Here is a 23875-nt window from a genome sequence, read left to right as displayed (position 1 = left end):
TTTTTGTTTTTTTTTTTTTTGAGAGGGAAGCTAAGAGGTTTTTTTTTTTTTGCATGGAAGGGAGAGTAAGGTATTTATAGGTGAGGAGGGCCCAAAGTTGCTAAAACCAAAAGATATATGTGTATGGTTGAGATCATTTTGTCATACTTGGAAAAGTTTTCAAAGGTCAAGATGGTTGCCATATATCCAAAAAATCTCTTAACATGAAAACATTGCTTTAATGAAGATGCCTTTTCTAAAATAATAACTCTTGAAGTTGCAATGGGATTTTCAACTTTTGGAAACAAACTTTTACAGCCACTTCTTGCTTAAAGAAAACGTCATTTGCTGGGAGTTAATTAATCTTTTTATTCGTAGAAATGATCTTAAAGAGGCAACACATATATCTTTTAAGTGCAACTTTTGGAGATTTAGGAAATAAGCTAAGGATGGCCTAGGGAACAAATGGGGGACTGGAAAAATGCAACCACACGTTTTCCCATGGAGGATAAAACGTGTGGTTTACAAAAGGGAGTAGAGGGTGAGAGAGAAAGAGAGCAAATGAAGAAAGATAGGGAAAACTTAAAATTGGGGATTTTTGTGAGATTTTGTTTGAAGTTTTCCGAGATATTTACCAATTATAAGTCCCTGAGTTTTTCTCTTTCTTTTAAGCCCAATGTTGCCATATAAATTTCAAAATTAATTTTTTTTCGTCCAACGGGAGCCGTCGATTTCCAACAGTTGATCGTTTTTCCAACCGTTGATCAAACTGGAGATCCGATTGGACCAATCAACTTGATCAACTTTGGATCGCTGATCCGAGCTCTCAAACTATCAATTGAATGAGTTTAAAATCTATTGTTGATCATATAATTGAATAATTTCGACGGTTCTCATTTATCCTGCCTTGATCCGTGACTTTTCACTGGTTTTTTGCTCACTTAAGTGACCCAGTGTTTAATCCGGATTTGTGATCAACCTTGATCGATATTATTTTAGCCAAATGATCATAAATCCTAGGTAAAGAAAGACACCCAGGTCAAGATCTGCCCTCGATCTGAAGATTTACGGAAATCGGGTCTCGGAATGGAATCAGAGCCCGGGTTGTGAAGTAACCCAAGCTTATTTTATCCCGATTGATGATCCGTAAAGTCATATCAAGATATTAATACCCTAAAATATATTAATCCATGATAGAGGGACTCTTACATGGATTTAACACTCTAAAGTCACCAATCAAGGCATTTTTCTAATTTTTCGGATCTAATCATCTAACCAGGTACATCTCTTTATCATTGTGATGACGCATATTTTACCAGTGAAATTCCACGGATCAATATATTAGGTCATTATTGGTTAATGTGTAGCAAAATGGGGGTGTCTACAAGTAGAAAGTTGTGTTTTTTCTAAGAGTACAAAAGATTTTAAAGTGTTAATTACTCTTTATGTTGATGATTTATTAATTTTTGGTTCCAATATAGATTACATTAATGGAACTAAGAGATACTTGACTCAAATATTTGACATTAAAGACTTAGGTCCTGCTGATGTTATTTTAGAAGTAAAAATTATTAAAAGAGATGGTAAATATATTTTAACTCAGTCTCATTATATTGAAAAATTATTAAGAAAATTTAATTATTTTGATTGCAAACCTAGTAAGACTCTTTCTCTAATATTTTTGAAAATATTGTGATATTTTATTGTAAAATACGAAAAAATTTGCCAAAATTCTGAAAAATCACCAAGATATATATACCTTCATATTTTATTTTATTTATCTATTATTTGTTGTCTTAATTTTTATTAAATATTAAATTCGATATATTTTTCCTACTTTTTTTAATCGATATAAACATGAAAATAACAAAAAAAAATATGAAAATAACATGAAAAAACGGAGACAAATATTTGTAAATATTTGTGACTATGGTTAGACATACTTCAAGCATTGGGGCTTGCATGTATGGACGTATGATACAAATATTTGTGACTATGGTTAGACATACTTCAAGCATTGGGGCTTGCATGTATGGACGTGTGATGCATGCTCTAGATGAATTATGTCCATGCATACGATTGTTGACCTATTCAAGACGTAGATAGTTCATTGTTGGCACAAGCACTTACGTACTACTTCCATGTAACCATGCATGTATGTATACATCATGTGCACACTTATACAATACACATCAAAGGATGCATGGAGGTATGCTCGACGAGTGCATTAATGTTGTAATTAATCGCATAATGTGATGCTTAGTGTTCACTTGTTGATATAATAATTATATTCTTAATCATGAGCTGTTATAGGACAAGCATGCACATTTTTCCTTTAAGCCCTGTTTGGATTTTTAAAGACAGCAAACTTTCGAGAATTAATTGCACAACTCTCAAAACGGCAACTAAGAATCAAGAGGCTCTCTGATCTCTTCAAATCACAATCAGGGCCATAGTTAACATCACCTCCTCCTTTCTATTTCTTCTTCTCTCCTTGTTAGGACTCTTTACTAACCGGTTTACATGCCATCTTTTCATTAGGCTGTATGTGTAGTTTGTAAGCAATTTGCCTAAACAAAGCCTGTTTTTGTAAGCAATATATCTACATAGGGATTTGCTAGGGACAATCATATAAGGCATTTCGCAGAACGGCTGTTGCATGAGAGAGCAGCCACCTCAGATGAATTAAATGTATATGACAAAATTTGAGCCTATGTGGCTTCTCTCTCATGTAACAGCCTTTCCGCAAAATGCCATCTGTGATGGTCCCTAGCAAATCCCTTCTATAAATATAATATACTCTCCCATGCTAAGGAAGGCAAAGTGGAGTTTCTACGTTTCAAAACAAGTCTTTTCCTCACATGGTATCAGAGCGAGAGGCCTAACTCAGGTCATTCTCCACTCCCTCATTGCATTGCATCCAAGAGAAGTCATCTCCCACGTGTTCTTCACACGACTAATACATTTTAACAGATTTTGTCTTATTCCTTTAATTCATCAGAGGTGGCTGTTCTCTCATGCACCAGTCGACCCACGAAATGCCTTCAATTGTCCCTAGCAAATCCCCATTATAAATATAATATACTATACCTCATTGTAAGTAATATTTCTAACAAAAAAGGAAAAACCAATCATATTTTGAGTGGAGTCTTTTGTTTCCGTGTTTTTCAGGCTTGCTCACCCTCTACTCATTATGCCCTCTCAAATCACTCCTCCCGCCCACCCGACCCCTCTCTCACCGCTTCAGAAACAAAATTTGTCAAGAAAAAAAAATATATCATGGTTACCAAATGTGACCTTAACCTTTATAATTGAAATCCCTAAGGCAACCCCCGGGGGGGGGGGGGGGGGGGGGGGGGGGGGGGGGTGGGAGAGGGGGGTGATTGTGTTTATAAAAACTTTTCAAGAACAAATCAAATCTTACCCTTGTTGATTCCATTGAAATGAAAGAAACAAAGGGAAGATGTTACCGTTCACCAATGAAGAGTTAAAAGTAGAGGAAGAGTAAAGCAAGAGACCACACGACGATTCATAGTGGTTCGGTCCCTTAACCTCAAGGGCCTACTCCACTCCCCAAGTTTTATCTTCCTTGGTTATTCTCCACTAATGTCCAACACCACATTAAGCCCGGATCGGAGGGCCTCTTACAGTCTCCACTACAATTTTCAAGAGAACAAACCCTTCTCACTACAAGTTTGAACAAGAAAAGAGAAAACTCTCTTAGCCTCTTAATATGCTTTAAGTACAATGTAGCTCTTAAATTCACTCCAAGTAGTAAATACAATTAAGCCAGAAGAGATCTTCTTATCAAATTGAATACACAAATCAATGTTCTTTGAAGAAATTAGTTGGAAAAGCTTGGAAACCTTAAATGCAAGAGTAATGGTTTTTTCCAATCTCTCAAAAAGTTGCTAATGCACTAATTAAGTCCGTATTTATATCCCTTAGCACGACATAGCCGTTGGAGGGTATTTTGGGCTTAATTAGATACAAAAAAAAAAAATCCGACCAAGATGTTTTGTTGAGATTTCCATTTCTATTTTGGAAAAGATGCCCATTCATGTAGAATAGTGTAGAAGAAAAATCCGAGAGACTCTACATTTTTCCAAATAGAACATGTTTTGGTCATGAATCCCCAACTTTTCTAGAATTTCGACCAAGATGTTTTGTTGAGATTTCCATTTCAAAAATTCGTCTGGAACATAATAAAATTAACAACTTAGGGTCATACTCTTCAGATGGGCGTGCATAGGCACTAGCATTTTCACTGTGAAGATTGATAGACATTACATAGTATTTCACTTTAACTTAATGTTTGACAATCCTTTTGGGCCTACTTTAACCGATTTGGGTCCCCACAAGTGAAGACTCTTCTTGATGCATAACTTCATGATCTTCTTGTTTTTCATGGTCAATATCATATTCTTGATCAATCTCTTGCTGATCTTCAGAAGTATCATATTGTGTCATATCTCTCTTCGCATTATTTTCAAAATCAACTTTTTTTTTATCCATTATGCATTATTAGTCCATATAAACATTATCATATGAAAAATGAATAATAAACTAGTTCATATAACTCAATAGCAAACATCTTCCATTTAGAGCAAAAAACGACCTTAATCCAATAATTTACACCAACAAATCCACATATATGTACACATGGGAACAAAGAAAAGCATATAGACAACAATAAAATCTTGTGAATCAACAGGACTCAAAAGTAAAAAAGATCAAGCGAAAAGAAGGATCATATGCCTTCTTATAACATTTCCGGAGAAATAATTGTCTAGAAGTTGAATTACTCTTATGCCTACATCTTCATTTATACAGGACATAATCATTTGGTTTTGAAATGGCAATATATTAAAAGAAAAGGAGGGCCTAGAAGGGCCACAAGAGAACAAGAAAGAAAGAATACAACTACATAAAATAACCCCTCAAGGAGGGAGAAAATCAAACCACTCCAAGGCTTCCCTATGAACCCTATGAACCCCAGACCTAGCTAAAGAATCTGCTTACCGAATTAGCAGATCTCCTTACATGATTAAAAGCCATAGAAGAACTGGATGTTAAATCAGCAATCTCCTCAAAATAAGACCAAAATCTCCATGGGGGAGCCGCTGAACCCAACAACCAACTGATCACATTTTTAGAATCCCCCTCCACTATTATCTTGTCATAGACATCCTTCTCAATTCTTTTGATCCCAATATACATTGCCCTAACCTCCGCCTCATTAGAATCGCAAACCCCTATAGGCCCAGAAAAGGACCAAGGAACCTCTCCAAGGAAGTCCCGGCAGAGGCCTCCAAAACTAGCCGGCCCCAGATTCCCCAAACTTGATCCATCAAAATTTACCTTGAGAAGATCCAAAGGAGGGGGCTCCCATCGTTGAGAAATTTTAGGGAGCAATTCCTTTTCCATACACACAATTTGCCACCCCTCCTAAAAATCGAAGGCCGAAACAAATCTGAACATAGGAAGGCATTTGGCCCAAGCTATAATTAACGAAACAACTTTAACATAGATCCGATATTGAGATTTAGAAACCCCATCAAAGACCATAGAGTTTCTCTCGTTCCAAATCACCCACCAAGTGGCTAGCAAACACATCCTCCACAACACCTTTCCTTTCCTTGGCACAAGCTCCCAGCTGAAGATTAACTTCTGAATTGATTTCGGAAACACCCAAAAGATCCCAAATCTATCCAGAATAAGACCCCACACTTCACTTGAATACTTGCAATGAATGAAAAGATGGTTGATAGATTCTCCATCTTCCAAACACAAGGGACAATGGTCCACTAACGACATACCCTGCCTCCATAAAAAATCAATAGTCTGGATCCGGCCATGACTCCATACCTTTGCTGAAATTGAAATTACACCGCCGGGCACTAAATGATGGTAGAAAGATTTGACCGAGAAGAAACCAGAAGAATCCCGAATCCATTCTCTTGTATCTGACCCGGATGTCTTTAAATAACACCCCTCAAGCAACGACATCAGCTGAGCAATCGAGTTCAACTCTCTATCAAAGAAATATTCGTTCTAAACCTCGGAGACCATAACACCTTGAAACCTTCTCTAAGAAAGCATTCACAAACTAACGCCTCCTTTTGGGAGGCCACCGCAAACAAATCGGGGAACATTTCCATGAGTGGTTCACTCGAGCACCACGCATCAATCCAAAACTTAATTCGATTTCCAGAATACACTTTATATCTTATGCCACCATTGAAAGAATGAGACAACCTTCTTATATCCCGTCATACAGTCACAGATTTCCTCAATTTCATGTTGATGCACAACCATATGTAATTCATCCCGTACTGATTCTGGACCTTCCACTTGCTGAACATTGGTTTTCATGACATGCCCAGATACTGTGTCGCTTTCTAATAAACTTTTGACTCTGGTATTGGGACTCGAGGGCAGGGGGACCGAGCTGGTTGGTATCACACCAAGTGCCAAGTATGCTGCATCCTGTAAAATAGCAAGGGGTGGATGCAAAGCAAAAGGACTGAAATCAGACGAAGGGTTAGGTAAAACTGCAAAAACCCCAGTACTTGAAGCTTGAGGCAAGGCTAAACTTTGAGAAACAAGGTCCTTCTCGGGTTCGCCACACCCTATCCGCAACTCGTTCGAAGCTTCTGAGGTGGAAAGATGAATATTCTTTTCTGGATTATCAATCGCTTTCCCAATTCTGTGAAAATTGGTCTCGACTAGGGGTGGCAAAATTGGCCGAACCGGACCGGAACCGAAACCGAACCGAAAATTCGGTTTCGGTTTGGTTAAACCAAACCGATTCAAATTTCGGTTTGGTTCGGTTTGGGTATCAAACCGAACCGAAACCGAATATTTGCAATTATTATGAGTAAATGGTGGCAAAATTGGCGGAACCGAACCGAAACCGAACCGAAAATTCAGTTTCGGTTCGGTTCGGTTTGGTAAAACCAAACCGATTCAAATTTCGGTTTGGTTCGGTTTGGGGGTCAAACCGAACCGAAACCGAACCATTGCCACCCCTAGTCTCGACAGGAACTTCCAGCGTGGACTTGGCAGTAGTCCGCGACTTTGCATCCACTGATTTTAAAGCAATTTAAAGGCGCTCCCTGCACTGACAAAGATATTAGGACCGGTATCTCTATTCTCCTCTGATAGATAATCCTGGAACATATCCTCCAATGACATCTTTGGACCGCTTCGACCTCAACTCAGAGATTGGACTTGAATATCCCCATTCCCATTCGAGAAAATTTTGAGGCTCCTCCGAAAAGGAATTTTCTGACTCATCTACTGATCTAGATGGAGAAGAGGGAGAAGTAAGGTCGCGAGAAAAGTGAACAAAAGAGTCCTGTAGGGAGAAGAGACCGGAAAGTTGCTAGTTCCGGTGAGACAAGGGAGATCCGGTGTGATTTTGATGTCTTTGGTGTGATGAAAGTAGTAACGCACTACAACCTCTGCACGTGATCAGTGGGAATCTGACCCCACCACTTTGGCCTCATCCTCCACCGAAAGCAGAAAGCAGAAAGCAGACAGCAGACAGCAGTCAAGGTCTGTCTGAAAACCATTGCACTGGTCTCAGAAATATCCGACTGGGCTTATGGAGCCTCCTGATCCAGGCAAAACCCCCTCCCCCAAGGGATTTGAAGGCGAAGAAAGGCCGATTCAAAATACCCCAACTGAAAACTTTCATAACTTCGTGGGCGATCTTCACGAAACCTTTCTGAAGACAAAAGCCCTTCAGAAGGATGGTTCTCCAACCCCTAAAATCTGCAAGGAAGACAGGATCCTCTCTTCCCCTGCTCCCAGATTTTCTGAAAAATCAGATTCTCCCCAAAAGATTCCTTCATCGCATAGGTTCCCTTGGCACTCCTCGACGCCCTTTTCCGCAATATCCGATGGATCCCCCCTTCTCCATAGCCTTAATCTCGAAATCAGTCTCTTGGAACCTATGTCTGAATCCCATGTTCAAAAAGGAACTCGAAATCACAAAATCTTTTCAAAACCTGCCAAACCCGCTAGTGCCGTTTCACCAGCCAAGAAACCCTCTCCCATCAGGAGCAAAACCTATGCTCAGAATGATTCTCTCACCACGGAGGAATTTTCCCCCCCTCCAGCTCCCCTTGTTAACCATTTTTTTCCTCTTTCAACTCCTGGGTCAGATCCTTTGCCTAAAAACTCACCCCAAATCATCCCCACCCCCTCAATCCAGCTAGAAAATTTCCCACCCCTTGTCACTGGAATCCAAATTTCTAATTCCCCACCTCAGTCTGCCATTAACATCCCCGCCCCGCCACTCCTCCCCACCCCGCCCTCTGAACCTAACGGAAACCCCTGGAAAAATCTTTTCATCAAAGCAAAGCCTTCAACATCAACCAATCTGAGAAGAGCCTTTCCAAAAGAGCCTGGACTCACCAAGTCCTCCATCGATTTCTCCATGGAAGAAGTCAGCATTGGCAGTAACAAATGGAACCACTGCCTCGTCGGATTCTTCCTGGGAAGAAGGCCATTTGTACAGCATCTTCAAGAAAACCTGCAAAGGAAATGGAACCTTAAGGGTAACATACAGATCTCCACCCTAAGAAATGGCTTCTTTCTCTTCCGGTTTAGCTGCGGGGAAGATTGCGATCAAATTCTCGAAATGGGAGGACACACTTATGCCAGTAGACCCCTCATCCTCCGTCGATGGTCTCCAGGGCTACCTCTCGAACAACCTGAACTATCTACTGTTCCTATTTGGGTAAAACTGCCTGGCCTCCCCTTACAGTACTGGAACAATGAAGGTATTAGTAAAATTGGCAGCGTGATTGGAAATCCCCTCTACATGGATTCCAAAACAGCGAATGAAACCAGGTTAAATTTTGCAAGGATTTGCGTAGAAATCGAAGCTGGGGACCCTCTCCCAGATTCTATAGAACTACATTCTCCCTTTGGAGTCGCAACCCAGTCATTTGAATACGAATGGAAACCTCAGTCTTGCAATCTCTGCAAGATTTTCAACCACTCAACTGAAAAATGCCCTGTTTCAGCAAAGACCAATCCCAAACCTGCCCAGGAATGGAGACCCATTTCTCGAAAAGAACCCCCTAAAGCTCCCTCTGCCCCTTCCTCTGACCCTGATCTTAACCAGGATACTTCTACCCCCGCCTCTTCCCCTAAACCCCAATCCCCACCAAGAAATGAGTCTAATCTCTCCATTGTAACAACACAGAACCCATTCGACATCCTCAATTCAGTTGACACTGACGAAAAAAATTCTGAATTCATTTCAGAGGATGAAGATGTTAGTGCCACCTCCGGCCCCTGTGCAATCCTCGGGAACATCAGGTCCTTGGGTCTTGATGGTCCCAGCTCCTCTGACCCTCTTTCTTTCCCAGGCCCCTTAACTGATCCAATCGAAAATACCCTCCCTCCTTCTAACTCTGAGCTGAAGGACACCCACCCCGAATCCTCTGATCTCCCTTCCTCCCCTCATGTTGATCACACAAGATCAGCCCAAAACTCCCCCTTGCAAAATTCTCATGATTAAGCTTGGGACCTGGAACATAAGAGGGCTTGGTACCAAAAATAAGAGAAAGGACATAAGAGATATTATCCGTAAAGAAAAGCTCCTTAACTGATCCAATCGAAAATACCCTCCCTCCTTCTAACTCTGAGCTGAAGGACACCCACCCCGAATCCTCTGATCTCCCTTCCTCCCCTCATGTTGATCACACAAGATCAGCCCAAAACTCCCCCTTGCAAAATTCTCATGATTAAGCTTGGGACCTGGAACATAAGAGGGCTTGGTACCAAAAATAAGAGAAAGGACATAAGAGATATTATCCGTAAAGAAAAGCTCCCATTTCTCAGCATCCTTGAAACTCATGCTCCTATCCACAAAATCCATGAATACATGTCAGAAATGTGCAGTGGTTGGAATATTTCAACTAATTATAACAGCTCTGATAGAGGCAGAATTTGGATCATTTGGAACCCCAATTTGGTGCAGGTAAGAATCATCCAGGAAGCAAATCAGTTTATGCACTGTGAGGTTAGATTTCTTCAAACCAATATCACCCTCCTTGTTACCTCTGTCTATGCTCTAAACAGAGGAACCGAAAGGAGAGTTCTGTGGAATCATCTATCTCTCATTGCTAGAAGTGTCTCCCTCCCATGGATCATTATGGGAGACTTCAATATCATAAGATTCGCCTCTGAATTCTTGGGGGGAACTGGTCCCTAGGCTCGTGATATGGACGACTTCAACTCCTGGATTGATGAATGCTCCGTCTCTGATCTTCGATCCTTTGGGCAAACTCTTTCTTGGAATAACAAATCGAATGAGAATAATTGGAAGTTTAGAAGGCTAGATAGAGTCCTTGTTAACGAAGAATGGCTTTACCAATACCCCTCCTCCTTCGCATCTTACCTTCACCCTGGGCTATCTGATCACACCCCTATTACTATCCAGTTAAACCAATCCCCTCAAATCCCTAAACCTCCTTTCAAATTCTTCTCCATGTGGCTTGAAGACCTCTCTGTGTTTGAAGTCGTGGAGAGAGCATGGAACATAGAGATCGATGGATCGCCTCTATTCATTGTAGTCAAAAAGCTCAAAGAAGTGAAAGAAAGTCTAAAAATCTGGAATCGTGAAAATTTTGGCAGAATAGACATTGAAGCTCCTCGGTTGAGACTGCTCCTTGAATCCATTCAAGAAAAGATTGCATCTTCCCTTTCGGATCCGACGTTGAGAGATGAAGAAGTCCGGATCAAAGATGAATACATTAGGACTGCTCGAAAGGAGGAGGCTTTCTACAGGCAGAAATCTCGATCCCAGTGGCTGAGCCTTGGGGACTCGAACACTGCTTTCTTCCATGCGGCCTTGAAAGCCCGAAAAAACCAAAACTGCATACAAGGCACTGTTACTTCTGATGGGTCCATTTCAACTAATCCCGAGAAGATAGCAGCAACTATGGTTGAGTTCTTCTCTTCTCTTCTCAACAAGGAGGAATCATCCCAGCCAGTCCATCCAAGCAGCATCCCCGAACCGACCAGATTTCTTTCGGAAGCTGACTCTCAGTGGCTAACCAGGAAATTTTCTGCTGACGAAATCTGGGATGTCATCCAAAGCTCCGATGGGAACAAGTCTCCTGGCCCTGATGGATTCAATGGGTGCTTCTTCCAAGCTTTCTGGTACTTAATTGGGCCTGACATTGTTAAAGCAATCCAATTCTTCTTCCAAAAAGGTAAAATCTTACCTCAACTAAATGCCACCTTTCTAGCTCTCTTGCCCAAAACCCCTGATGCGAGCTCCCTAGAGAAATACAGGCCCATATCTCTCTGCAATTTCTTGTACAAAGTCATCACTAAACTCCTGGCAAATAGACTTAAACCCATTATGGATAGCCTCATTAGCCCTTTCCAGTCAGCATTCATTAAAGGTAGGAGTATCCATGATAACATTCTCCTAGCTCATGATTTATGTCATAATTTCCACAAAAAAAACCCGAAAAAAGCAATGTGTCTTAAATTAGACCTCAAAAAAGCTTTTGATAGTGTCAACAGATCCACCCTGATTTCCTTCATGCGAAAAATGGGCTTCCCAGAAATATGGTGTCGGTGGGTGCATGAATGCATATCTACTCCCTCCTTTTCTGTCCTAGTCAATGGGTCTCCTCGGGGATTCTTTCGGTCTTCAAATGGCCTCAGGCAGGGTGATCCCTTATCCCCCCTGCTCTTCAGTTTTGTAATGGAAATGTTATCCTGTCTTCTATCCTCCTTCCAAGCCCAAGGCCTAATTTCCTCCCCCTTCTCTAAAGGAGATTTATCCATTTGCCACACCCTATTTGCTGATGATGTTATGATCTATGTTGAGCCTAACATCACTTCAGCTGCAGGGATCCTAAAATGCTTAGAGTCATTCAAGATTTGCTCGGGCCTTGAATTTAATCCTGGCAAAAGTGAGGTCTTCTTTGCAGGCATCCAAAACAGCAGCAAGAGAGCTATTTGCAACATTCTTAAGATTGGAGAAGGAAAGCTCCCAATAAAATACTTGGGTCTTCCCCTAATCACTTCAAGGCTCACCTCTAGAGATTGCCAACCTATCATGGACAAGATCAAACAAAGGATCTCGTCGTGGTCATTCCGTCACCTTTCTAGAGCTGGCAGAGTGGAGTTGGTTAAATCCGTTCTCAGCACTTATCAAATTTATTGGTCTGCAGCGTTTCATATCCCCAAAGCAACTCTCAATAATATTGAGAAAATCCTTCGAAACTTTATCTGGGCAGGCTCAAATCTTGAGAAATCTCATCACACAGTATCTTGGAACACAATCTGTAGCCCCAAATCTGAAGGAGGCCTCGGGATCAGAAAGGTATCAGGTTTGAATCTGGCCGCCCAGATCAAACAACTTTGGCTCATCCTTACCAAGAGAAACTCTCCTTGGGTTACCTGGTTTGATCGGAAATATATCAGAGGAAGAAGTTTATGGACTCTCCCCATGCCTACATCCCCATCCTGGGCAGCTAGAAGCATTATAAAATCTCGTGACATGGCCAGCAAGCATGTCTGCTTCATTGTCGGATCTCAGTCCCCTCTGCAATTTTGGACAGATCCTTGGCATCCGAATGGTCCCCTCTCTGCCCAGTCTTCCATTACGACATCATTCATTCCCCAGAAAGCTTCTATTGCTGAGGCTAAATTTCAGGGTGGGTGGGATTTGATTCAAGTGCTTCCTCATCTTCAAGAGCTTAAGCAGATCATCAATTCTGGTCTTTTCACTAAAGCTGCTAATTCTAACCCGATTTGGAAGCCGGAATCTGATGGCAATTTCAGGCTACGAAGTGCTTGGAACACCGTTAGATCTCCTAATCCTAAACCTCCTTGGGTATCATCAGTTTGGTTCGCCGGTCACACTCCGAAGTTCAGTATCACAGCTTGGCAAGCTCTTCAGGACAAAATGAGTACCAGAGATAACCTTCATTTCCTCGGCCCCAACCATGATCGCTCCTGCCTTCTCTGCAATTCTGCCTCCGAAAGTGTCAACCACATTTTCTTCAACTGCTCTTACTCGGCATGGATATGGCGAGTGATTCTCCGCCGCATCTCAGAGAGAAGAAAGCAAAAAAAATCCATATCCGATGAGGAAAACTGGATTCGGAGCAAATTCAAGAAAAAAGGGCAGACCTACACCCTTGTTCGAACTCTTCTCACTGCTTCAATCTACTTGCTCTGGCAGGAAAGAAACTCAAGACTATTTCAAAAAAAAAAAAACCATAAAAGGTTCCTTTTAAGTAGAATTATTAGTGCAACTAGGTCTCGCATTTTGGCCCTCAAGCTGGAAGATGAAGACTCTGAAGAAAACCAAAGAATTTCCAACTCCTTTAATCTTCCCCTGTTCAGCAAAGCCACTGACCCAAAATTCTGCCATTGGGAGCCTCCTGCTGCCTATGAGATCAAGTTGAATCCGGACGCCTCCCTGGCTAGTGAAACCGCCTCGATTGGAGGCCTTCTCCGAGACCACAAGGGTACAATCCTATCTCTCTTCTCTGTTAACTGCAATCCTCACCCAATCCAAGAATTAGAAATTGAAGCCATCCATCATGGCATCAAATTAGCCATCAAGCACCAAGTTAAGAGTCTGTGGATAGAATCTGATTCGCTCATCGCTGTTATGGCCATAAACCTGCTTTGGCCGTGCCCATGGCGGAAAATCCCAACGCTCGAATCAATTAGATCCATGCTCATCTCTGGAAGCTGACCCACATTTGGCGTGAAGGCAATAGAGCAGCTGACTTCTTATCCAAACCCAACTGTATCCGTAAAGGAGCCTCAATTTCTCTTGAATTGGTTCCACAGGAACTTGCAAAAATTATTTCTGATGATGTATCGGGAATGATCTATCCTAGATTGTAGAATGTAAATTTTCCTTTTTCTAATATAGCTGGTGGGGGTCTGCCTAACCCCAAATTACCGATCTAAAAAAAAAAGTAAGGTCGCGAGATATTTCCGAAGAAAAAAGAAATGAGCGGGGTTCTCTGCTTCAGCGAAGGGGACCCTCGAGATTGATGAGGAGGGAGCACATTAAACTTAACTGGGTTCATTAGTTGTATTCAGTTGAGTTTCTGTTTTAGATTATTGTTCCTTCTTTTCATGGAGTCTCAAGTTCATGATGCCTCTCTTCCGCCCAAATCTTCAGGCTCCTTGGATGCCTATATCGCGCGGGGGGGGGGGGGGGGGGGGGGGGGTTCATGGGGACTCTTCAAGTGGTCCCTCGATTGAAGAAGAAAGCCCAATGCTTGGTGATTCTTTTGCCTCTTTGAGGGGCAGGTCACCAAGAATCCCCACCTGGAAATCACCCGGACCCTGAAGGTGAGAATCTGACTTTTCCCAAGTTGATGCTCATTAAGATCGATTCTACTCCGAAACCAAATGTTTCTCTTCAGAGGCTTCGTTCTATGATATACAATGGAGATTTCGATGACCTCCAAGCTTTGGTGAAGGAGAAGATGCAATTTCTAAAGAAGCTTGATAAAGAGATAATCTTTTCATCCTCCGCTGAGAATCGTTCATCATCCCAAAAGAAAAAAATGAGGAAGACAAAGCAGAAATCCCATGTCAAACATCGAATTGAAGATGAAGAAAGTCTCTTCTCTTTCTTCCAAAACCGTATGAAGGCCTCCTTGGATTACAGTTCCAGTGATTTTCATCTCTCTGAGGATGATACCTCAACACCACCTTCTCTTCTCAGGTTTCCAATACCACCTTGGACTCTGATCTGGAGAACTTTCCTCTTTTGCTGAAAGAACCACTGCTGTTTGAATCAGTCCTTCCATCTGGCCAATCTAGTGCAAAAGATCCTATGATTTCTCATGATCGTCGAGCTCAGAATACTGACATTTTGCTTTCCCCAATAGAATCCAAGGTGCAGACTCCTGACTCTCTGACCCCTACAGCTCTTCTTTGCTTTGGTTACCTCAGGTAATGCTTCTGCTGATAGCCCCAAATATGTCAAGAAAACAATAAATGTTGATGGTAGGACATGGACTGAACAGAGCCAACCTATTCTACCTGTTACTGCTGCCCAAAGTTCACCTCGAGAATGCAACCAAGGCAATAGCCACGAGTTTCTAGGAAAAGACAATGTTGACATTAAATGCCAAGGAGACCAGCAATTGCAGTCTTCTCTTGTGACCCCCCTTGTGTCCCAAAAGTCTGCAGTAAATTTGAAACAGAAACACCTTTCCTGCCCAAGCAGCTCTGAGAAAGAAAAGAGGATCAACTCAGAAAAAACAGAGCAATTACTAGCAGGTATAAAGAAGCAGGCTCCTCTTTCTGCTGGGTGCAATTCCCAACCCGAGATTTCCCGCCCCAGTTGTTGGCAACCCAGATGTGTCCTCCCCTCTCTTTGGGCATCATCTTGTGAACCCCTCAAAGCAATTCTTCCCTTCAGAACTTGGCAGTTCAAGAGACAACACCCAAAAGACAAACCCTTCGGACTACAGCATCCTTCTTAGTGCTTCCAATTCAGAATTAAAAGCCAATCCAGGAGGAAGGAAGGAGGACCTTTCCCCTTGGAGATCCTTGTTCTCAAATCATGACCCTGATCCGATGCCTTCCACCCTTGATTTCATATCCCCGGAGGAGGAGGAAAAGGAGAACATGGCGCTCTTCTTCGAAGATGAAGAAACCCATGAGTCAAATGACAAATGGGAGAATTGTCTTCTAGGCTACTTCTTAAGGAGGCCTTATTTTCTATCCCTTCAAGAGAGCCTTGGCAGAAAATGGAACCTAAAAGGTAATTTGCAAATGTATACTCTGGAGAATGGGTTTCTCCTCTTTAAATTCTCTGAGGAAGAAGACTGCACTCGTGTCCTCGAAGACACTCGCCATTTCTATGGAGGTAGACCACTCTTTTTGCAAAGATGGAACCCGAATATTTTGCTACAAAAGAAGAAGATTTCTGAGGTTCCTAATTGGATTCGTCTCCCCGGCCTTCATCTTAAATATTGGTCCACTCATTGCTTGAGTAGAATTGTGAGCCTGATTGGGAAACCCCTCTACATGGATAAACATACAGCGGAAGCAACTAGGCTTAATTTTGCTAGATGTTGTGCCATGGTAAGTGCAAATCAGCACCTCCCTGATTCAATCAAGCTCAAATCCTCATCAGGAGAGATTGTTCAAGACATTCTGTATGATTGGAAACCAAATGGATGCAAGCAATGTAATGACTTCTGTCATAGCCATGAGAAATGCCCCCTTGTTCAGAATCCGGCCCCAGGAAGCAAGTTTGGAGACCAGTGGAATCTAGTAAGGATCAATTTGTTTCCATCACTTCGAAGCCAAAAATGCATTCTGAAGAGAACGTTGAACCAGCCCCTCAACCAAAAGCACTCAGTTCCCCAATTCTTCCCCTTGGCAACAGGTTTACTACCCTTCAAGAAGATACCACCATAGATGAAATTGTCCCCAATTCAGCCCCCTCAAGAGACCCCCTCAGTATTCCCATGGGAAACATCCCTTCTTCCAACCATTCGGTCGATGATAATTGGAAGAAGGTCCAAAGAATAAAAGGGAAGTTTAAGCCTCACTTCATCCACCCACCCTCATCTTTCGTCCTCCCATGCATCTCAAAGGCACCCCCTTCACTGGGATCTTAGCATGCTAAGATGATCTTGTGATTGTGTTATCCTCTTGTTTTTGGGTTATTTTAGTAGGCTCTGTCATGGGTCTGGTTATTTTAGTAGGCTCTCCCATGCATTAATTCAATTCAGCTCCAAACTGAGCTGTGAGTAGAACATGTTTGTATGGACATTGATTTTGCTTGTAAAACGCAACTGTAACTGTGTTAAACAATCAAGTGCAACAAACTGATTCAGGATCATTGAAGCAACACATGTAGGTACAATGACATGGGTAGTACTAGACTAGTAGTAGTAGTACGTGATAAAAAAAGATGTGATGAAACTGTGAAGCTTCAACATCATGCAGTTAAAAAAAGAAAACTATTAAGTTTTCAGTTTACTGTAGCTTAGAACCCAACTACAGTTTACTTCTCTCTAATAGTTACAACACTTATTTATGATGTTTTGACAAAAAGGCTTTTGATATTGGCACTGTGATGTTTTGACAATTGGACTTGGGAAATGATATATCCGCCCCTTTTAATCACCAGGAACACCCCCGGTCAGTGTTTCAATGACTAAAAGGAGCTGTTGTACTTATGTCTGAAGAATTCAATGCTCCGATCGTCACAAACACTGACGGGGTGTTCCTAGTGGTCAAAAGGGGCGGATATATCACTTCCCTTGGACTTACGCATTTTGTCTTTTTATTATTTAAACAGCTCTCAAAAGTTAAAACAACTCCCAAGAAGCTCCGGGAAAATGATTAAAAGAGAAAAAACAAGCTGAGTTTGTGCGATTATTAAAACTTGGTAGTGCCAATATCAGTTGGAGGAATGCTAAACAATGGTGGCCATGCACTAAAAACAAGCCACATGGGCTTCCCTATTGGACTATATCACCAAAGTGTGTTTATTATTCTCTTAGAAGGCTCCATTTTGATAGAAAATGCTCTCAAAACAAATTTTACACCCATTTTTTCTTTTTACTTCTGGGCCATTTCTTTTGACGTAAAATGTCTTTAGTGGAAAAAAGGGCATAAAACATGTTTTGGACCCATTTTGCATGGAAAGAAACAGGGCCTTAAATTTATATTTTGCTGTGCCATTATAAATGTACCTTGATGAGATGGTCCAATAGAGGCTAGGAGTGCAACTCGGGTCGGGTTCAACCTGAAAAAAATGTAGGGTCGGGTTGAGTTCAAGTCGGGTTTGGGTTCGGATTGACTTTTCCCAAGCCAGGTTGAGTTTGGGTTGAGGGTTTCACAATCCGACCCCAGTAAAACCCAACATTTTTTATGATTTTTTTCTTTTTTTAAGCTTAAAAACTCGGGCTGGGTAGGGTTGAACTCGAGTCAGGTTCAAGTTGAAAAAAAGGGTTCCTCGGGTCAGGCCTCAACCCGACCCGACCAGAGTTGCACCCCTAAATAGAGGCAACCTTGTAGCTGGTTTATGCAATGGCACCCTTAGCTTTTCCCTAGTTAATTTGTAGGGCTAATGAACCACTGATCAGATATGATTATATCATCCAATCAAGTTGGGTTCAATGGCAATGAGTCAGACTTGTAGGCGCCATTGGGATTAACGGGTACGATCACATCTATCTACCATTTTATTTTATTTTCCATTAGTTTGAAGAATTAGGGTTTATTATTTTTGGGAAATGTTATCAGCACTATTGTATTTTGATGATGGCACTCCTCACTTTATTAAAAGTACGGTAAGGCCCGCACCATAGGATGATCCAAACCATCCATTGGATGGGCCACGACCTAAATAGGTTGTGCCTCGAAAATCATTTCCATTGGTTGATCCTAAGCCTCTGATCTAAATTTTAGAGGGTTGATCCTAATCCTCTATAGATTGGAGGGTTAGGATCAACCTATGGAAATGATTTTTGGGGCACAACCTATTTAGGCTGTGGCCCATCTAATGGACGGTTTGGATAATCCTATGGTGCAGGCCATACCTTACTTTTAATAAAATGAGAAGTGCCATCATCAAAATACAGTAGTGCTGATAACATTTCCTTTATTTTGTAGCCCTTAGACCTGGCAAACGGGCGGGCCGGGTCAAAGTGACCCGGAAAATTCTACGGGTCATTGACATTGGACCCGCACCCGGCCCGTACGGGCCGGGTCGACCCGCGGGTCACCCGGATTTTTGACGTATTTTTTAAGAGTTTTTTTTTTATTTAGGGATTTGCTAGCCACCTTCTCCTGGGCTATTTTTCGGCTTGTAGCCCCTCCTTTGCTGCAAAGATTGGGTGAAGTACGGTCTGAGGCAAAGGTTGCTAGCAACAAAGAGAATAAAGAGAAGTAATCATTACGGATTTTTGAAATATTCTCAGAATTTCTAAGTTTGAAATGAAAAATTACCGTAAAAAGGTCAAAAGTAAAAAAATTACATATAAAATATGACAATTACCGAGAAAACTACGGAAAAAAGTAAAAAAACCGTCTTTTGCACTTTTTTACGGGCACCCGCGGGTCCACCCGACCCGGCCCACTTTTGACGGGCCGGGTGGACCCGCGGGTCAATTTCTAACGGGTCACCAACAGGTGACCCGGACCCGTAAATTTACGTGCGGGCCGGGTGGACCCGCGGGTCCGGGTCACTTTTTGCCAGGTCTAGTAGCCCTCTAATACTTTTGGAGACAGTCTTTTTCTGTGGTTTTTTTTTTTGGCGGGGAATATCGCTAGGTCTAGTAGCCCTCTAATACTTTTGGAGACAGTCTTTTTCTGTGGTTTTGTTTTTTTGGCGGGGAGTGATATTCCCCCCCCCCCCCCCCCCCCCGCGACCCAAACACAAAATGTTAACTTTTAATGCTTTCGGAGTAAACGGTTGCTCTCCACCCCTTTATAAAAGTTAACGATAACTGTTAGGGGGGCGGGGAGAGAGATCACTGCCCTTTTTTTATGCTTTGTGGTTGCCTCAGCATCAAGTACTTTGCAAATGTAAATTTCTCTACAACTATTAATTACCTTATAAATGTCAATTTTCCTATAGTAATAAATACGACACAAGTGTTCCTAAAGGCTTCTCAATCTCTCCTAAAAAAGATAATGAGAAACTTCCGAAGCAACTCTCAATATTTACAGAATTATTTATTGCAATTTGCTATTTTTCTTAGATTTAGTATGGCATGCTTGATTTGGCATAAAAAATCATAAGACATATCTAACAGTAACCAAAAATCTTGAAAAATTCAAAGGAGATCAGATCAGATTTTAGTTACTTCCCATCCAAATTTTACTTCTGAAAACTCTATATACTTTTCGAAAATTAGTTTTTACTCAAAATACCCCTAAAAGTAAACTAATTTTTAAATCTCTTAAATTAAATTCAAAATTCTTCAAAAAATTCGTCTATTTCAGAACCTTAAAATTCTGTTATGTTTAAATTTTCATTGATTTTGGATCTGTTTTAACATCTTTTTAAATTCGATCTTTGGAATTTTACTCCTTTAAGGGTAAAGTTCAAAAGGTCAAATCGCAGTCAAAACGAAGTCAAAATTTCTGAAAATTCCAGATTTCTATGCTTTTTAATACGCAAAAGACTCAGAAATTGAAAATTTTAAGAAATTTCAAAAGCTCATTAGAGTTGCTTTGTAAAGTGGATTTAAACCCTCTTGTTTTCAAAAATCAGATTTTAATATTAAAAAATAGTTTTCCAAGAAAAATTTTATATTATGAAATAACATAAACCTGATCTTATCTCCTCAAAATTTCACATGCAAACACTTTCATCTTCATAGCTTTTCAAAGAAAATCCTAAATTTACTCCTAGCATGCTTATAGTTTAAACTACATGAAAGAGGGTTTTAGAAGACCAACCTTGCTAGCTCTCCTTGTCTCTAGGATAAATAATCCCTGGATATATGCTTTGACTTACCTTTTTAATTGCAAAAGAAAACCCCGAAGAGTAATAATATAACCTCTAATATGTTTGAATATGTTGAATATATGAAAGTACTTTGTGTAGAACCAAGTGAAAGAGATGAGCACCAAAGCACATAAGAAAGTGGAATGAATTCCAAGAAGGAAGAGAGAGAGGGACCAATTTTCAACCGCAGAAAAAGCCTTGGGTGGGTTTGCTTTTATAGGCACTAGGCTAGGTTTGAGTGAATTTGGAAGTTTCTAATGTGAGCTCTCTCCTTTTGGCTTGTTTCCAATTTGTGCTTTGACTTTCTTATTCTTTGATTTTCATATTGAACTTATTTCCAAACCTTATTTCCAAACCTTATTTCATGCAAGCTAAGCAATGCTAAATTACACAATGAAGATCTTTCAAGATCAATATAGAAGCCTTCTCACATAGGAAACTAGTTTTTATGAATGATTTTCGTCCAAAGAGGGTTGTCCAACGTTTGAGCTTGTTCTTACCCTATTTAGAGGCTGATTCACGAAAAGTTCTAAACTAGAAAGTTGTAGATCTTTTCGAGACGTTCGAAAGAAGTATAATATAAAAAAAATTAAACTAGAAAGTAAAACGTTATGACCATTTTACTAACCTAATAATATTAGCAATTTCTAATTATAACTTTTTCTTCTTTTCATTCTTTTTTTTTTTTCAAAACACATCAAATAGGACATCACCATCCCACCTCATGGGCACCCAACTAGTGGGGCACCCACTTATGTGGCCGACCCACATGGGTGGGTCCACTTGGGGCCCCTTCCTATGTGGGCTTTGCCCAATGGGCCTTCTCACATGGGTTTTGAGATTTCATAAAAATTTAATAAAATTCTTTTAAATTCAATATTTTAGATATGGACCCAACCCATTTGACATTTATAGTGCACCCCTAACATGTGATCGAACCATCTTTTTTTTTTGGAAAATAACTTTTCGGACCAAAATGCCCCTGTTAGACCATTACACATCCAAATACGACCAAAATACCCTCAAATTGGTTTACCCCTAAAGGGAAAAGTTAAAAATTGAAAGTCTTTGTGGTCAAATCTAAAAAATAGAAAGTTTTTAAGTTTGCTTCTTTTGGTCGGTAATATCAAACGTGATCATTTGGCATTCCTTGATAATGCCCAAAATGCCCTCAACACTTCAAATTTCCAAATCAAGCGAAACCCCTGAAAGTTCTAAATTTAGCAAGTTTTTCAAAATTCATAGAATCGCTCAAGATTTTTCAGACATAACCCGAGGGGCAAATGAAACACATGGAAATAACCAAATTACCCCTCTGGTGCAAAAATTGATAAAATTAGGGAAAATCCTGAGAAATTTCAAAATAGCAGGTTTTCTTACTTGATTGGAAACCTGAATTATCATCTTCCGGAGACTAATTGAAACCCCTCGAGACCTTCGTGATTACGAATCAACTTCAAAACACCTAAAATGAAGTGAAATTCACCCTAAGTCTCTATGTCACAAGAAAAATTCATTTTTTGTATTTTTTGACTTTGAGTTTGGAGGAACGGGCTACTAGGATTCAATTCCAAACTATATCTTCTAGATTTTTTCATTTTCTTCAACAAAAAATCTGTAAAATCTCTTTTGTAAACGGTTGTCGAAACGAACCTAGGTTAAATTTGATCATTTTTAGGTATTTAGGAGTTCAAAACCAAACGCTAATAGGAAGTAAAATAAATACTACAAACTAAAGGGAAGGCTCAATGACCGTCTCTTCTTTTTGCATGGATATTGTATGGAAGTACGTAAGACCTCTTTATTTCATTTATCAAAAGACTTTCTCTTAAAGATTACAACAACATATCCATGCATATGCATGGTAGTGCACTTAAATAATGTCTCACAAGATAGAACTAAAAGCCTCCTCCAGCTCCTCCAAATCCTCCACCACCACCTTTACCACCTCCAAATCCACCATCACCTCCGCCGCCACCTGCACCTCCACCTCCACCGAATCCTCCTCCAGCACCTCCACCGGACCCACCTCCAAATCCACCACCGGCACCTCCACCAGCACCGGCCCCGCCACCAATTCCACCACCAGCCCCACCACTGGACCCGCCTCCTATTCCTCCACCACCACCACCACCTGAGCCGCCTCCAATTCCACCAGCAGCACCGCCACCGAGTCCACCACCGGACCCACCTCCAATTCCTCCACCAGCACCTCCACCGCCACCTGCCCCTCCTCCAGCACCACCACCGGGCCCACCACCGATTCCTCCTCCAGCACCACCACCGGACCCACCACCAATTCCTCCTCCAGCACCCCCACCGGATCCCCCTCCTATTCCTCCACCACCACCTTTACCGCCTCCGAATCCACCACCGGTACCTCCACCGGCCCCACCCCCAATTCCTCCTCCAGCACCACCACCGGATCCCCCTCCTATTCCTCCACCACCACCCTTACCGCCTCCGAATCCACCACCAGCACCTCCACCGGCCCCACCACCACCGGATCCCCCTCCTATGCCTCCACCACCACCCTTACCGCCTCCGAATCCACCACCAGCACCTCCACCGGCCCCAACACCAATTCCTCCTCCAGCACCACCACCGGATCCCCCTCCTATTCCTCCACCACCACCCTTACCGCCTCCGAATGCACCACCAGCACCTCCACCGGCCCCACCACCAATTCCTCCTCCAGCACCACCACCGGATCCCCCTCCTATTCCTCCTCCACCACCAAGTCCACCCCTGCCGCCTGCTCCACCACCGAGTCCACCTCCACTACCACCACCAATTCCTCCCCCACTACCGCCGCCAATTCCTCCACCAGCACCGCCACCACCTCCAATGCCGCCACCAGAACCACCTCCAATCCCACCACCTTTGCCAAATCCTCCACCAGCACCAGTACCTCCTCCTAGTCCTCCGCCACCACCAAGTCCACCGCCACTACCTACTCCACCTCCAATCCCACCACCAGAGCCACCACCAGCTCCAAATCCTCCACCACTTCCGATCCCATCCCCGAAATTATCTTTCTCAATTCGCCTTCCTGTAATCCCCACCGCCATCACTGCCACCAATACCACCACACCCAAAACACCAATTTTTTTCGAAAACCTCCCCATATTCTCACAAAGGAAAGAGAGAAAACAAAGAGGCAATGTATGTTGGTTAGAGAGATAGATGAGAAGGGTATATATTTATAGTTTAGTATAGCTTTGAGAAATTAATGCATGTGGTTGAGAAATGACTCCCTCTCTCTCTCTCTCTCTCTCGACATGTTATCGTGGTTTACAGCCTATTACATGGCTAGGAGCTTAGAAAGTCTATGTTCCTTGACGTTTAGACATTATTACACTGACCAACCTCCCAACCGACCTAATGCCCCTACTG

The 23875-nt window shown here is 41.8% G+C and overlaps 1 protein-coding gene across 1 annotated transcript; it reads right to left on the bottom strand.

Annotated features, from left to right (window-relative positions):
• Window positions 1-22265: 22265 nt before the first annotated feature.
• On the bottom strand, window positions 22266-23638 carry LOC143883504 (uncharacterized). The gene is made up of 2 exons (XM_077386853.1): window positions 22578-23638; window positions 22266-22529 (listed from the first exon to the last, which is right to left on the bottom strand). Exons 1-2 carry the CDS (start codon window positions 23605-23607, stop codon window positions 22378-22380), a joined length of 1182 nt encoding a protein of 393 aa, XP_077242968.1. The 5' UTR covers window positions 23608-23638; the 3' UTR covers window positions 22266-22377.
• Between the last annotated feature and the right edge of the window lie 237 nt (window positions 23639-23875).

This window comes from Tasmannia lanceolata, unplaced genomic scaffold, assembly GCF_043159265.1.
Source record: "Tasmannia lanceolata isolate RefF3 unplaced genomic scaffold, GAP_Taslan_0.1 ptg000002l, whole genome shotgun sequence".
Lineage (NCBI taxonomy): Eukaryota > Viridiplantae > Streptophyta > Magnoliopsida > Canellales > Winteraceae > Tasmannia > Tasmannia lanceolata.
This window is presented reverse-complemented; position numbering and strand designations above follow the sequence as displayed.

Bases quoted from the DNA above. Each gene is read 5' to 3' on its own strand.
- LOC143883504 (XM_077386853.1), bottom strand. From the start codon at position 23,607: ATGGGGAGGTTTTCGAAAAAAATTGGTGTTTTGGGTGTGGTGGTATTG. The intron at 22,530-22,577 runs GTGGTGGGGCTG...GTGCTGGTGGAG, and splicing joins AGGAATAGGAGGCGGGTCCA to GTGCCGGTGGTGGATTTGGA.